Genomic DNA, 17,271 nt, shown 5'->3' on the forward strand with positions numbered 1-17,271 from the left:
GTTATCCAATTCATTTTTTGACTTACCCGTCTAATCAAATAGGTATAAATAAGTTGACTCACTTATACCCATTACCCATTTTACCCAACCCAAACCCGCCTAAATCACTCATTTTGACACCTCTACTTTGAGAGCACAGGTTGCATTTATGCATTACCAATAGCATATAATTGAAACTGTAAGAGATGAAACCAATAGCATTTATGCCCTCGGTCCCGGAATTTGACTTGGTATTAACCACCAGGCTTAAGGAAAAAGTTAAGTGCATTAAATCTGAGAAGGACATCCAATTCTTGAACTCAATGGTGGTGGAAACATTTTTCAGCCGAGTATTGCCTGCTGTTGTTCACCCCTTTCCTTCGACGGGATGAATGAATGTTTAGCATCAAACCGTCTTGAATTTTTGTGCATGCATGTGTAATTTTTGTTTATTTTCCGGTGGAACTTGGGTATACAGTATCGAAATCTTTGTGCATACACGCAGGAAACTGTCTTGAAAAGACAAAGCCTTAATTTCAGTTAATCAAGTCAGGAACATGCAAATGCATATAAATCAATTACTATCAATTTGCTGAGATGAAGTTAAAGCAAAACCCGGATCATGAAATTGGCAAATGCGGAGACTTTTGCCTTTTCTTCTCTTCTTTTTTAAGTTTCGATGAGAAAAACCGCCGCCAGAGGCAAAATGCCAAACTAACTAACAAACTAACGTACGTGTGTGAGTGTGACCGATGCAAATGCATATGTCTGTATGTATATGGCATCTAATCTAATTACGCAATTTGCTATTGCTATCTGAATTTTGGTCAAAGACTCCAAAAAAAAAAAAAAAAAAAAGAAAAGAGTAGGCAGTGGCGGATCAATTTAGTTCCTAAAATTTCATTTCATTTTTTTATGCTTAAAATTCTCAATATATACATATTTTTGCCTCACTAATTTATCAATTAGCCCCCATTGATTGACAAAAGAAAATATATATTTGAGCATTGGGTTGTCAAAATCCAATATAAACATGTGGTCGTGAATGATTTGCTAAAAATTTCTAATAAGACAATCTAGTAATGCACATAATCCATCACTTCAATGAAACCTTAAAACATTGGGTTTAGTTTGTTGGTTTAGAGATAATTTACAAGGTAATGAGTTGTAAAACATTAGTGGATCCCTTTCCTCTTGACTTATTTATCAATTACTTACTATATGTATACCATTATTGCCAAATACTCACCATTTATCGAACTCAAAGAGCTTTCATTCTGAAACTGCATGTAGGGCATCTAACTTCTGAGTGTAATTTGCCGATCCGTTTGACCACTTAAGAGCATAGAAAAAGTCAAGAAGGACAAAAACCTTAAAAGGGAAAAAAAAAAAAACTACATCAAGTAGTCAAGAAAGAACATCATTTCAAATAACCAAACGAAAGATAGTACTGGATCCATTAATTGAAGGTAAATCACACTTTTATTTCTTTGGTTACAACTTTGAATAAAAACAAATAGAATTTGTAATTAATAGTACTAATCAAATATGATCCCATCAAGAGCCAATACTCTCAGAGAAGGGATGGCGAATGATGATGGCCATGCTGCTTTGCATGATGAAGCAGTGCTCTGCGCTAAGGATGACGATGATTCATCAATCTTGGGTGAGCCTGACCGCGGGCGTGGCTGTGGGCATCGTCAGCTCCGGCGAGCAAATGGGACAGAGCACTCATGGCATGGGCTTGTCTGGACATGATTGCGGTGGTTGAAGGATTCCGGCCTAAGACAACAGCGTATCCGTCGTCGTACGAATCCATTCCTTGGGCCATGAGCTGCCATATTAAGCTTCCGCTCATGGTTCCTCCGCTTCTTGCAAAGCCGTATGTTATTCTGTACACGTTGCTCATGTAATCGTCTCTCGCACTCAAGCTGTAGCCTGGATCTCTACTGGACTTGCCAAATTCCGCTATGACTAGCGGCTTTTTCAGTATGGTCCTCGAGTCTTCCCAGTGGCTTGACATCCACCTCTGCATAAATACCAATTGTGCTTTGTCATCTTTTCCAGATAACCTGCCACCCAATGCATTAATATGTGATGATCATGTCGGTTTTTTAGGATGCGATTGGCAATTAAACTGAAATTAAAAGATTAACTTTATGTTCAAATTAATAAGGAATTAATTATATCATGCTTGCTTTCACGTTTTGATTGCTAAAACCATGGGATTATTGATTAATATAATTTTTTTTTCTTTTTTAGTTTACCATTGATCTGGATATGCATGGATGGTGGCGAAATCAACGTCCCTGAGGAGATTGCTGCCTATGAAATCTGTTCCAACTTGGTAACCAGGATTTAATTGTTTCTTTTCGGGCATTGTGTCTCCATAAAATCCTTCCATGCCAATCTCCAGCAAGTGCTTCCGGTCCAATGACTTCACGAAACTTGCCATCTCTTGAGTCCATTCCTATCAACAACATTTCAACTCATTCATTCATTCATTTTAGCCCCAAAAATGCACTAAAAAACTGGAGGGATGCTAAAAAGCAGCGGCAACGAGTCCTCACATTGACCGTCCTTCCGGAGTAATCAGCTTGGCAGCGGGGCTCGTTCATGAGTTCCCATGCCATGATTGTGGGATCATCCCTGTACGAAATTCTTGTAATTGTGTTGAACCTTGTCACCACTCTCTGCAAACACGAACCATATGTATGTTTCCAAAAAAAAAATGCATTATTCGTCCAGATCAGCGAAATAAATCTGGAAGACGTACTTGGAAACATAATAACCGACTCTTAATTGCAGCTTTCTCTTAGTCTTACCCTGATGTGATCTTTGTAGTAACCTTTGATGGTGGGAAGCCTGTAGAAATCATCGTCACTGTTGACGTGCGCTCCTGCATTTCGAGCCCACTGAGCATACTGCCCTCTACCCCCAAAGTCATTGTAATTGTTCACAAAACTCAATATCAAACGAATTCCATGCTTGTTTGCCTCAGAAATCACAAAATCCAGCGCCTGTATATACCACGTACACCAGTATTCTGATTAAGCTAGCTAGTTGCAATACGAAAATAGACGTGCTTGGAAAGGAAAAAAAAAAACAATAATGAACCTGAAAAACACGTTCATCATAAATTCCAGGTGATATTTGAAGTGCACGGTCGCCTCCATCGCCGAAAGCCCAGGTTCTGCATACCGAGAGACCGGCAGCGGAGGCATCTCTCAACACTTCAGACACTTTATACCTCTCTTTAGGGTCAGCGGCTACGTGCATCAGCCAATAGGAATTGAATCCATTGAAGAGAAATGGTGACCCATTCAGAACAAAACGAGGACCCTGAGTCCTAACAAATCCTGCACCATTTCTTGGAACCGTACTACCGCTAGCTTCACAAGCAAGAACTAGTGACAGCAGCGCTAGTAGTGCAGCAGCTAGTCCAAAAAGATGGCTTATTCTTCTACTACAACTTGCCATTGATTGCCGCATACATGGAATGATGTGTGTTGCTATAATGCTGGAGACTGTTAATTTGAGTGGTTGATGACTGACGAGGGGGATATGATGAATTGTGGGAGGGGGGAGCTATTTATAAGGTGCCGATGATAAGAAGTGTTGCTAAAAATAGAAAACCTAGCGGAAGTTAAGTAGGTTTTCCAGTGACGGTGGTTTGCTAAATTGATTTAACTATGGAGATTCGTTTGATGATGCATCATGCATGCAGGGGTGGGGTACCACTATCACGTAAACTGGGGTGAGGAGAAAGAGTATGAGAAACATAGAGACAGAGAGAGGGTTGGTTGGTTGAAAGCCGAACGTCAGCCGAAAAATTCATGGGATTGAGGTAAAACAAAGAAAGGCTGGGAGGGGCTGCTAAATATAGCTGATGCGCTTATCCCATGTGGTTGGTTTAATTTGATCCTTGAATTATGGATGGTATTCTTAAAATTCAAATTGCTACGCTAAGAGTTGTTACCCTACCGAATTTTTAACGAATAGTACCATACATACAAATTAAAGAGATCGATCATACTCATTCATGAATCATGATGAAGAAGAGCGCATAGCTTTTGCCACCAAAAAATAGGGAAAAAAGAAACAAGAAAAGGTGGCACATAGATTTGAAGTTGATCATCATGATATATGTGGATGAACGTCCTTGACCATCTTTGCTTCAGGGAGTGACCATAGATAGTACCATCTGATTCTAGTCTTAGACGGGGAATTCACCAAACTCGTCTTTCTTTTTTGCTATATCTGTTTCTGTTTTAGTTTGTTTTGTGCACGCATTGTACTTGTAGCAGCAGGTTGATCATGTGGGAAAATCTGAATAACTTCCCGCTTTAGGTTGATCACGCACCCATCACATGTAGTTTGAGTTTGAGGGCAACATCACAGATTAATTTAACCATTGCATTCCTGGCAAAGGACTAATAATTACTCATCATTTTATATGGGTTGCTGATTCCAGAGAAACTTTTACGCGCTTCTCCTTTTTAGGATAACGATTAGATGTTTATTGATGGAGAGAAGACCAAAGATAAAATCAGCGACATTCATGAGTAGCAGATAGCACTACTAGATTTCTTTTACTAATTTTCTTTATTATTTCGGTGTAGCTAGCAAATAGCAATAATTAATGGGACCAAGAAAAGAAGAACTTGTATCCACATTTGCATTTGGCGGCTGGGCTGATAGTCCATATATAGCCATCCTCTCTTCGGCAATGTAAAACGTTTACTATAATTAATGCAGATAGACATGGAGGTAAGTCTAGCTACTAGCGCAGAAAGCCAAGGAGAATTTGACAGGTACAAGAAACAGAACTGGAGACTGGTATTGGGAAAAGAACGTAAAGTTGAATAACCGGTTAAAAAGAGAAAACCCCGGCCGGTAGTATAGCACCGGCGAGCATGCAGAAATTAGGGACCCATGGACGCATTGAGTTGCTCTCTCTCTCTCCGTGGACGGGTCAGAGGGTGCTGTCGTATGCTTCTTGTTCCAAATTCCACGGTTCTTCGGTGCAGGGCTGTAAACGAATCGATTCGTTCGTGAGCGGTTCGAGTCTTATCTTGACTCGAGTTCGATCAATATTAAAATCGAGTCGAGTTTGAACTGACTAAATCGAATTCGAGTTCAAAAATGCTAAATTCGTTAGCTCGTGAGTCGGCTCAAATTCGATTTGATAAATATAGATACATTTTTTATTTTTTATTTTAATAGTAAAATTACATATATATATTTAATATTTTATTATTTATTAAGAAAAATTATTATTTTATTTTTTTAAAAAAAATTAAAAAATTTATTTATTATTTTTTTTAACATCGAACTCGAGCTTTGATATTTTGAATTCGTCGAGTTCGAATTCGAGTTCAAATTTCATAAAATTATGCTAAAGTTCGACTTAATTAAATCAAAACTCGACTTGACCCGATTTGTTTGCATTTCTACTTCAGTCTTCACCAACAAAGACTTCAATTGAAAATCAGAAGTATATCATCGTTCAAACTTCAAACTACAATTGCACTCTGTACTGGTATAATTACATTCAGGATTCTCATAGGAGATAGATGTATCGTTTGATAGAAGCATCGTGTTTTTTTCCCTTTTCTTTTTATGGGTTAGAAAAGGATCAACATCCATATAAAAAGTTGAAAAGGAACTCTTTTAAGTAAGACTATCATTATTGGCCAACCGAGGCTCAAATCACAATTATAGACAAGGTGATTTTATCTTTTTTTGGCCATATTGTATACTATAAAGCTATTTATCCTTCTGTTGGTGTTATTACTATCTTAGTATAAAACTTTCATTGAAAGTCTTATCATTCTTTTACACAAACACCATTTGATTAAACATGTCAAATCATCAGTTGGTTGATTCTATTAGCATCTTCTGTGTGTGCATATTACTTGGTTAAGCAGTTCGAGCCCTATTTGGATTTATACAGTAATTTTTGTTGTAGATGTGATTTAAGTAGCATAATTTTATATATTTCTCATGTCAAATTAAATGACCTTTCTATGCACGTTTAACATCTTAGTGATATTCACCACGTCTCCCTCAAGCACAATTGCTTTATCGGAAAATCATTCAAGATGCCAAATTAATGCCTTTTATCATAGCCATCATCTCTGCAACCTCAAGTATCACAATTCTCAGGTATTGGACCTCAATATTTTGATATGAGAAATTTAAACATATACGAAGAGGTTTTTGCGAAGAAGAATTATTGTGGATAAGAAGCAGCTAGCAAACGTTTTAAGGTGCAATACCTCTCAGCTAGCAAATGTTAGTTAAAGCAAAAGCAAGAATATATTACTTTCTTTAGCTTAACGTTTTAAAGCCTATTTTGATGTCATTGTGCTCTTAATTGTTAGCTAATTCAACAAGTACTGGAAGAAAGAATAAAAATAAAAAGTTCCTAGAAATGAAGATCCTATTTTATCAATGTTCGCCAAAAACAATAATGATTGCCAAACTTTTATATAGTTAAGCATAGATGGAATTCTTTTTTTTTTTTTCAGAAACTGAAATAAACACACACACACTTAATTAGACAAAGCACGAGAGTTAACAGTTAAATCGGCCCGAAAGCATAGATGGAATTCACGAGAAGCAAATATGATATTATGGATCGGTTAATTTTAAAGGAAGTGAGTGTAAGTGAGAAATTTCGAATTTGAGTCCCTCCACTCACACTATAAAAAAAATACTAGTTGTTTAATTGTTAATAGAGCGATTTTTTGGCACGTTTTGCACCATTATCCTGTTCTAATTTCGACTACTCATGATACTTAGAATTGATATTTTGCTCATATTTAATATTTGTTTAAAGTATAGGTGGTTGGTGTAAAAAGTGTTCTCACGAGGAAAATTTCTAGAAAACTCTCTATCTCATGGCGTGCCAACGCTAGAAGCTCTAGAAGGATACCCAAAAGCCGGACCTGCGGGCTTGATCACAGGAGGAGAACCAATTAAGGACCTAGGATCACGTAGACCAGATGCAGGAGATTAGAACCCTTAGACAAAGCTTGTTCCTTACGGGACTCCTACTGCGGCGGCAAAAAAGCAAAAAAAAAAGGGAAATTTGCCAAATTGGTCCCTAACATTTACCAAAAACACTTTTTTAGTCCTTTACATATAAAATCAGCCAAAATGGTCCTTCACATTTAAATTGTGAGCCAATGTGATCCTATTGCTCGTTTTTGCTCATTTCTCCGGCTAAAAATAGCACGCCTCTCTCACGTGGTCATATTTTTAGGGGTAAAACCGGAAACACATTTCATTACCTGTTAAAAGTAAAAGGTGTGGACAACCACCAAAATACACATTTCACCTTTGGCCCTCAAAGTTTCAAGAAACCTGAATTGCATCCCCGAATGGTGGCGAAAATTATTTTGTAATTCTCCTGTATAAGTGATGTGCTTGATGAATCCATAGATCTGGTTCTTGTTTACTTATATCCGAAAGTCCTAACCTTTCCATTCTAAGTGAGAGTCTAACAAGTCCAGGACATTTGTGCAACATCGATCCCACGAATCCAATTTGGGCCTTAGCTGGAACCCTAAGCCTCAGCTCCTCCGCCACCCGCCAAAGCCGCTTACTCGTGTCCCTCCATCCTTTGCAAACCCTGGCCGTCGACAACAGTGTTGGAGGCAGGAGCCTCCTCAACACCTCCCACAGACAACTCATCGGCAGCTTCCCGGACCCGGCAAGATCCGATTCGGGGCTCCAGCTCGAGAAGCTCCTCCTCGTCCTCCTGGTGCTCTTCCTCATCCTCTCCCTCGTCTTGCGAGTCCCTCGCATCAATATCATCGTCGAAGGAGAGAGCTTGCCGGAGGTTGGAGAAATGCTGGCGATGAGGAGGGGGAGGGGGAGGACGGACAGTGGAGAGAGGAGAAGGGATAGCGAGGGAGGAGGCGGCTGAGTCAGTTGAGGGCGTGGCGGTGGGATGCAATTTAGGGTTTCTTGAAACTTTGAGGGCCAAAGGTGAAATGTGTATTTTGGTGGTTGTCCACACCTTTTACTTTTAACAGGTAATGAAATGTGTTTCCGGTTTTGCCCCTAAAAATATGATCACGTGAGAGAGGCGTGCTATTTTTAGCCGGAGAAATGAGCAAAAACGAGTAATAGGACCACATTGGCTCACAATTTAAATGTGAAGGACCATTTTGGCTGATTTTATATGTAAAGGACTAAAAAAGTGTTTTTGATAAATGTTAGGGACCAATTTGGCAAATTTCCCAAAAAAAAAAGAAAGGAGCAGACGTTTTTTCTCTTCTTGCTTTTTGAGCGGCCAAGAAGGGAAGGCCAGATTCATGTGTAATTAATACATTAGCTTCAGTTTTCGTTTTGGCGGCTCTTGGTCAGATGTTGGAGCTTTTCTTCTTTTCTCTAGCTTTTTGCTTTATGCGATTTTGACTCTTGAATTCGTTTCTTTGGCTTGGGACAACTTTCGTTAGTTTTTGTTCTTGCACTTGCGGCTCCAAAACGAAGACGAAGTCAGGGCTTTCTCTTTTGTTTCTTCAATTAATTTACCTCTCCCAATTCCTTAGTAATTAATTCTTTGGCAATTGCGTAGATGAAATCAATCAACTCACGCGTGATTGATACGATGAGGCATGGCTAGACTTCTCCTCTATCCAAAGGTCGACGTTAGGGCGCGGTTCATAACATTTGTGAGATCTAATCGAATCTTTATTATTTCTTCCAATTCGTTACTATTCATGTGTTTCCTGAATTAATTATTCACGGGTATTTTATTAATTGGGTATCAACGGCTGGATATTTAATTTAATATAATAGCCCACTGCCACGTTAATTAAATTGAATCCGTAATTGTTCGTTTAGTTGACAACTAGTGGCAACCACCATAATTGGTTTTATGTTGGGGAAACGCAAGATCTAATTTAAATGAACCCTCTTAGCGTGTTTATTGGTTGGGGTTGGATTTTTCTAGTTTTAATGCAACTGGATAATTAAATTCCTACGGTCGTACCTAGGGTTGTTTTCTGGCTAGAGAAGCAGTCAACGGTCGTACCTTGGCTGTCGAAAAGGTAAGGAAGAACTGGATGTCAGAGTTTGTTGATAGCTATAACCAACCTAGTGATGAATGAATGAAATATCTTTGCATCGATGATCATTTAATTGGACCGTGCCTGAGCAGTTGATCCTTTGGGTAGAATTTTATTAATTGCTATTTTTACTAAATTGAACTTTTTGAGTTAACTCTTGAATTTTATTTATTTCATTTTTTTCATCCTATAATCATCCCCCAATTTTATTCTATTGACTTGGAAAGAAACAACTTCCTACTCGTTTCCTGTGGAATCGACCTGATAGGTTGCAATTTTATCATTTATTTTATTACTAATTTCCCCTATTACCTGATTTGATGTGGATTAATTGCTGGATTCTACTCATTTTTAGTATTTTGCATTTATTTCAGGGAGTAGAACGGAAATTTGGTAACAAGTACCAATTTAGCGGAAAAGGAGCCCAAGTAACAGAGATTATCCTAGGGGGCATTTCTGGAAAAGAAAGAAACTCATGCCCATTTTGATAATTGCTGCGAAGACAGCGGAGGGAGCTCCCTCTTTTCTTTTGGCCGCCACACAAGAAAGAAAAGGAGGCATGAGAACAGGGATGAGGAGATAGCAATTAGGAGAGAAACAGGAGGATAGCATAGGACTAGTAGGACTGCTGTATCTTTTTCCTTTAGCTGCACCTTTGACTTTTCTTCTTAGTTTTTTGGTAGATGTTCTCCACGGATGGCAGGAGAAATTAGAGCTTCTCCTTTGACTTTTTCGCATGGTCCTTGAATAGTTTCTCTTTTCTTCGTATGGCAGACGCATTAAAACAATCGATTGCTTCTTGTAATTTGCTTTTCACCTTGAATAGAACGAATTGAGTTTTCCTGATTCTTGGACACGATGGCCGCGGCTCCCTCTTCAATTTTATATGGGCTTTGTTCATCGAACATGAACTAATTTCACCACTCTAGTCAAGGAGCAACGAAGGCTCTGATTCACCTAAAATTGTGAGATCGATTTAATTTTATCTTTTTCTTTTATTTATTGGTATTTGCATATTCCCTGGTTGCAGTGCTTATGGTTGTTTAATTAATTGATTGTCTTGGATCCGGATAATTAGTTAATTTAATAATCTATTGTCAATTGAGGTATTAAATCCGTAATTGTTTAATTATCTTAAAATAGTGACAACTGGCATGATTAGATTTGTGTCAGGGGAATACGCTGGCTAATCTAAAATAACCCTGGTAGTGCGTTATTTGGTTAGAATAGGGCTCCTCTAATACGTAAAGCAATTGGAAAATTAAATCTTACACCTAGAATTATTTCTCAATTAGACCAGTGATTAACGGGCGTACCTTAATCACCGACGCAGTAAGAAGGGGTTGACTGTCATCGCTTGTTTGGTAGTTATAACCTATTTATTGATAAATAATTGGAATTGTCTTTGCTTCAATGATCAATTAGGTGAACCATTGCTGAAGTTATTCCTTGGCTAGATCTTTAATTAATATTACCTTGGTTTTAGTGAATTGCTATTTGACTTTTAGTTGCCTACTTTATTTTATTTTTAATTGTTTTCTTGTTTTAATTGATTTAGGCCTTTAATTATTGTTACTCCGAGTTTAGTGAATTGTTGTTTAATTTCTAGTCAGTTATTTATTTTTATTTTCTTATTTGAATTTATTTGATTGTCATCGTTCCTACAAAATCACCCCCTGTGTTACTTTGAATTTCTTAAGAGACAAATATACTCAATTCTTGAGGATACGACCCTACTTGCCCTGTTTACAAATTCATAATTATTTGTGAAAAAACCATCCCATTCGGGTATATCGGATCAAGCAAACTCTTCGGAAACAAGGTGAATCAAGTAACCCATTGCACACCTAGAGTCCCTGCTCCAGTACTTGGAATTGGGTTTTGGTCATTTTAACTGGCAATTAGGTTTAATTTTATTATTGTACAGGCTTTGACATCCTGTCAATTTTTGGCGCCGTTGCCAGGTACTGGTGTCAGTTATTTGCCTCTTTTTAAATTCATTTTTGTTCTAATTTTCTGGTGCTTTTCGAATGTATGCCTCGTTCTTCTCGTACAGGTGAATTAATTTTTGACCCCGAGATAGAGAAGACTGCGTGTAGAGCAAGAAAAAAGACCAGACAGCTCAGAGAGGAGCACTCGAGTGCTGCATCTCTGAGACCTGAGTCAGAAGTTGAACCAACAGATTTGTTTGGTGACACTTCGAGTGACTCTGACCAGGAGGAAGGCACCATGGCTAATGCCCGAACATTAAGGGAGTTGGCTGCTCCTGATTTAAATCAGCAGCCTTTATGCATTACCTTCCCCACCTTAAATGATAACACCCCATTTGAATTAAATTCTGGTCTAATACATCTCCTACCATCTTTTCATGGTTTACCAGGTGAGGAGCCTTATAAGCATTTGCTGCAAGAGTTTGATTTCGTGTGCAACAGTATGAAGCCCCCGGGCATTACAGAAGAGCAAATAAAAATGAAGGCATTTCCCTTTTCTTTGAAGGATTCTGCAAAGGACTGGCTGTACTACCTGCCACCGGGTAGTATCATCACGTGGGACCAATTAAAGAAAAAATTTTTAGATAAATATTTTCCTGCATCCAGGGCTGCAAGCCTAAGGAAAGAAATTTGCGGGATCAAGCAACACCCAGGCGAGTCCCTCTATGAGTATTGGGAGCGCTTCAAAAAGTTGTGCATCAAGTGCCCCCAGCACCAGATAAGTGAGCAGTTGCTCATACAATATTTTTATGAGGGGCTAATTTTTAGAAACAGGAGTATAATCGATGCCGCGAGTGGAGGGGCACTAGTGAATAAGACCCCCCGAGCTGCGTGGGAGTTAATTGAAGGAATGACTGAGAATTCGCAGCAATTGTGGTGGTAACTAGAACTTTTTAGTAATTATTATTGCACAGGTTCGGCTCCTATCAATTGTAAACTGGTTCATTGTTAGTACTTTATACTAATAAGAAAGGAAGAAAAGTGTAATTGTAATCCAAAGAAAAAATGTTGCCTTAGGTTTAATTAAATTTATATCCAATCAAGATGACTTCTCCACATGTGCATTGTGCTGGTAAGGTTTTTTATTATTTTGCTAAAGAACAAGAAATGTTTTGATTCTCAAAATTGGTCTGTTAAATTAATCAATTTATATTAACTGAGTAAATACTCAATACAAGTCTCTGTTAAATTTTATTTTAAAATAATGTGCAATGCACATGTAGCTCCGGGCATCGCAAAACTTTATCGCAATGTTGACATTATTTTGGACCAGGCCAATGTAGTCGTAGATTTGTTTCCTCTTCTTAGATAGAATAGCCTAATACCGCTTCCCTGGGCCCCGAGATCAACCTGTCATAACAAAGAGAATTGTACGTGAAAAATTTCCCTTATACTTGATTATTTCAATACCTTTTGTACATAAAAAAAAATAACAGTCCCCCATAGTTTTGCATATTGGCACATGATTTTTTTAACATTTCAAAATATCCACATAACCTTCTATAGCTTTATGTAAAGTAAAAAATGGAGAGAAAGTATCTCATATTATAGAAAATGATCCTCACACACTCTAAAAACTTATATGGTAAAATTATAATATCCATTTAACCTCCTTATAGTTTTTTTTTAATAAAAATTCACTTAATTCTCCTATAGGTTTTCATATATCTATACTATTCCCCGCCATGATTTTATACAAAGTGGTTAGACTCTCATTTGGATTGGCACTTAAGTAAGAGAAATAATGATATTTCAACTAACAACCTTGTCTAGGTTGCTTTTTCTATCAAATATCCACTTTACATAAAGTTACAAGGGATTATGTGAATATTTTAAACATTAGGGAGGTCATGTGATAATGTGTTAAACCATAGGGAAGTTACTAGTAATTTACACACAAAAAATGGCGTGAATTAGTGGTTTCATAATTGTTTAATATACATCTATTAGAATGTGTGATACAACAATATCACGTACAAAAAATGCTCATCTTTGAATTTAAGGTCGATTTTGTTTGGTAGCAATGATTCTCGAGAATTTCCAAATATGATCATAATCAAGCTGGAGCACAGCGGTTTTAAGGTTTTTACATTTTTGCTATTCTCAACACATTTACAAAAGTAATTTCTCATTTGGATTTACAGTTATCTGAAATATCTTTTCTACTTTTTACCTGTATATATATACATTTATTTTTTATAATTTAGCGTACATGAGATAGAAAAATGAAAAGTTGGTTAGAAAATTAATAAGAACTTTTTGCCAATAATTGGCTTTCCAAATTGCCAAATGCTAATCACAGGAATATAGGCCTCGCAATTTTAAATATGTAATATGCTGCTTCAAGTTGCTAGTAAAGATGGGATATGTATCCCTCCAAAAGAAAAAAAGAAGATGGATCTGCATGTAATGTATTTGTTCAGGTCAACTTGGCAGTAGTACCCCTAATAATGTACTATTACTATTTCTTTTTGGGATCCTTTTGCCTTCTTATCGGCGAATAATGTTGTTTTGGAATTTGTTTTTTTCCTAAGTAGCAAAATTTAGTTGTTTTAGTCAACTTAGTTGGACTTACTACCAAAACAAAAGAAAAAAGGAAAAGAAAATCAACTTCCTTTAAAGCTAGATGGTGTGAGTCATCCTGGAATCTGCAAATTTCACTTCATTTATAGGTTTTTTGCTTTATAAATTTTTTCCAACAGAAGAGGGATGGGACTAAAGGAGCGAGGAGATGATGGGGGAATTTTTTCACTTCATTTATAGATTGGTTAGTTAAAAATAAAGAAATTATTGTGAATTTAAAAATTAAGTAAACTGACATCTTTATAATTGCATCAAGCTGGAATTGTTTATAAAGATAAAGAAGATGCCAATGCCCGCTCAAGTTCGAAGATGCAGGTTTGAAAAGGTCAAGGTAGAAGAGCATGTTTCAATTACTATTTTTTGTGAAAGAATTTTCCTGACACATTTTTCAATCACGTTTTTACTTCACATATATCACATCGTTACAATTTATTCTTCTAAAAAACTTCAAAAACTTTTACATTTTAGTTATATGGCAGAAATTTTAGAATGCCTTTAGAATGTCAATCATTTTGCCCTAGTGCTTGTTGCAGCCGTTTGATTTTATTTGGTCCTGATATGTTACTTTTGAAGTTGTATATACCAAATTGGGGCTGGTAGAGAACTTTGGTTGGTTTAAGTAAAATTTATCCACTGATGGTATTCATACAAGAGCTAGTATTTCTTATATAAAATTTGATGTAATTATCATATTTTGATATATGTAAACAAAATTCACATGTAGATTAATGACATTGTATGAGTGTATGCCAAATCTTGTAACAAACAAAACCAGACAAACTTAGTTTGCCTTATCCGCATATTCGACTTATTGCTATTTTTTCTTACAAGGGATCATAGCAAAAATTTCCCCAAATTTAGAGTTGCAGACAACAAAATTTGAAAATTTTGGATAGAGGAAGGAAAGATACTTAAACAGAGAAGTTCAAACATTTGTCATTTGCAGGTCCAGAAGTTGTCCAATTGTAACTATTGGGAATACGTTGAATTGAGATGGTATTTCCTTTAACAGTTGGACACACACTTGCTTCATTGTTGGCCTTAGCAGAGGATTGGGTTCTATGCATGACAATGCCAGCTTTGCCACCAAGGTCACTTGTTTCGACTCTTGCTTACTGGGAGATGAAAGTCGAGGATCCACAATGTCTTTCAACAGTATATCATATGCTGTTGAAGTGGATGATGATGCCGACAATGTGGACAATATGAAATCACCTGGATGCTTACCCATGATCACTTCTAAAACCAATACTCCAAAACTATAAACATCACATTTTTCATTTACTTCCATGGTAAAAGCAAGTTCTGCAATTCACCAAAAAATAATCACTTTAGACTATGGTGCAGATGAATCCCTTTAGAGTATTGAATCATAATCCAAAAGCATTACGTAATTATGGATTTGTTGAAAAAGAGAAGGTAAAGTGAAAATTGGATTTGTTTGAGCAAAGAAGAGCATACCTGGAGCAGCATATCCATAAGTTCCAGCAAATGAAGTCCAATGAGATGAATCAGGCCTCAAGATTCTTGCAGTACCAAAATCAGAAATATGGGCTTGATACTCAGAGTCTAACAAAATATTTTTGCTAGATATATCTCGATGAATTATGGAAGGCGAACAATTCTGGTGCATGTAAGATAATGCATTTGCCACATCCTTAACAATACTTACCCTCTTGATCCATTCGAACTTGGCTGCTGTTTCATCATTGCTCAACAAGTGCATCAAGCTTCCCCCTTCCAAGTATTCATAAACCAAGAAAGTGTGTTGTACATTTGAACAGAATCCATACAGCTTCACAATGTTGCGATGCCTTATATTTGTCAGTGCACGGATCTCATTGGCGAAATCTTTTGGTCTCCTCAAGGCACCATCATCCATTCCATGAAGTTTCTTGACCGCCACCACTTGACCATTTGGTAACTCTGCTCTAAATACACTTCCAAATCCTCCTGCTCCAATGCAATACTTGGGGTCGAAATTCTCTATTGCATCAATGATGTTTTCATAGACCATTTTCCCATCAAAGCTCCAGGCAGAGAACATATTTCTAGTAAATTCCTGAGGCTTATTCTCCAGGCTTCTCGTATGTGGCCTTGCACGAATGAAGATGCCCACAACCACAACCAAAAGAAATATGGTTGCTAGTATTGGAGCAACAATTAGAAAGATCATTCTTTTAGTTGTCCTTCTACTAGTGTTCTTTTGAGTTGATTGAGAGCAAGGTTTCAATCCAGAAACACTGCCACATAAACCTTTATTGTTTCTCAGGGAATCAAATGGAGCTTTTTGAAATGAACTAATGTTGGGGAGAGGACCTTCCAACTGATTGTAGGATATATCAATGGAAATCAAACTGAAGCAATGATCAAAGCTTTTTGGGATGGAACCTGATATCCTATTATGCGAAAGATTCATCGTCTCAATGCTTTTCATCTCGCCTAGCTCTAGTGGCAATTTTGATTCCAGCATGTTTTGGCTGAGATCAAGAGTTGCGAGTGAGGGAAGACTTCCTATTTGAGAAGGAATATTTCCGACGAGTGCATTTTGGCTCAAGTTTAAATCCAGCAGTTGTGTGCAATTGCCTATTTGTTCTGGAATTGAGCCACTAAGATTATTGGCCGACAAACTAAGATTTAAGAGTCTAGACATCTGACCAATTTCTGATGGTATATTGCCTGAAAGGTCGTTGCTATCCAGCTTAAGCTCAAGCAACAAAGTCAACTTCCCCAAACTGCTAGGGATCTTCCCATGCAAGTGATTTGAAGAGAGATAAAGTTTTTGCAGACGAGATACCTCTCCAAGCCCAGTTGGTATTCTGCCAGTAAGATTATTTTTCGAGATTCCCAACGCTGTCAAATTCAGATAGCCGCTCCAATTCCAAGGCAGCTGACCAAAAAATTTGTTATTGTTTAAATCCATAGTTTCTACATGTGGATAGATGCCAAATTCTTCGGAGATATTTCCTGATAGTTGGTTGTTAGCGATGCCAATACTTCTTAAACTAGAACAGTTTTTAAAGCTCCTTGGCATAGCACCGACAAAATTATTTTCATGTACTATGAAGCTCGTCAGTGAGCTACCAATGCAGATATTTTGGGGTAAATGACCAGTAAGATAGTTTTTCGCCAGCTGTAGCACATTTAAATGTGTAAGATTGTTGAATCCATCCGGAAGAGCACCACTTAGCTGGTTTTGGAAAATACGAATATAAGCTAGTGACTTCAATGTTCCCAATTCGAGAGGGATTGCCCCATACAAGTTGTTTAGAGAGAGTTGCAATTCAACGAGGTTGGTTAAGTTTCCTATAGCAGAAGGAATGTGTCCTGTGAGCTTGTTCTCAAAAAGATCTAATTCATTTAGCTTTGTCAAGTTTCCAATTGCTTTGGGAATAGGCCCAGAAAGATAATTTTGGGAAAGATACAGCACGGTCAAGCCACTTAAGTTTCCAATAGACAGAGGAATCGGACCTGTGAGCTTGTTGCTAGCTAAAGAGAGTCTAGTAAGAGATCTAAGCTTCCCAATCTCTTCTGGAATGGGACCGGATAGCTGGTTCCTAGAAAGATCTAATTCATTTAGTTTTGTTAAGTTTTCAATTTCTTTGGGAATAGGCCCAGAAAGATAATTTCCGTAA

The 17,271-nt window shown here is 37.4% G+C and overlaps 2 protein-coding genes across 2 annotated transcripts; both read right to left on the reverse strand.

Moving 5' to 3' along the window:
- Positions 1–1,402: 1,402 nt before the first annotated feature.
- LOC113688779 (mannan endo-1,4-beta-mannosidase 5-like) lies at positions 1,403–3,778 on the reverse strand. Its single transcript, XM_027206577.2, has 5 exons — positions 3,097–3,778; positions 2,805–2,999; positions 2,550–2,672; positions 2,247–2,449; positions 1,403–2,051 (listed from the first exon to the last, which is right to left on the reverse strand). The coding sequence occupies exons 1-5, from the start codon at positions 3,469–3,471 to the stop codon at positions 1,616–1,618; spliced, it is 1,332 nt and encodes a 443-aa protein (XP_027062378.1). The 5' UTR covers positions 3,472–3,778; the 3' UTR covers positions 1,403–1,615.
- Positions 3,779–14,392: 10,614 nt separating this feature from the next.
- On the reverse strand, positions 14,393–16,603 carry LOC113700598 (MDIS1-interacting receptor like kinase 2-like). Its single transcript, XM_027221068.2, has 2 exons — positions 15,098–16,603; positions 14,393–14,941 (listed from the first exon to the last, which is right to left on the reverse strand). Exons 1-2 carry the CDS (start codon positions 16,557–16,559, stop codon positions 14,562–14,564), a joined length of 1,842 nt encoding a protein of 613 aa, XP_027076869.2. The 5' UTR covers positions 16,560–16,603; the 3' UTR covers positions 14,393–14,561.
- Positions 16,604–17,271: the final 668 nt, after the last annotated feature.

Source organism: Coffea arabica, chromosome 1e (assembly GCF_036785885.1).
Source record: "Coffea arabica cultivar ET-39 chromosome 1e, Coffea Arabica ET-39 HiFi, whole genome shotgun sequence".
Lineage (NCBI taxonomy): Eukaryota > Viridiplantae > Streptophyta > Magnoliopsida > Gentianales > Rubiaceae > Coffea > Coffea arabica.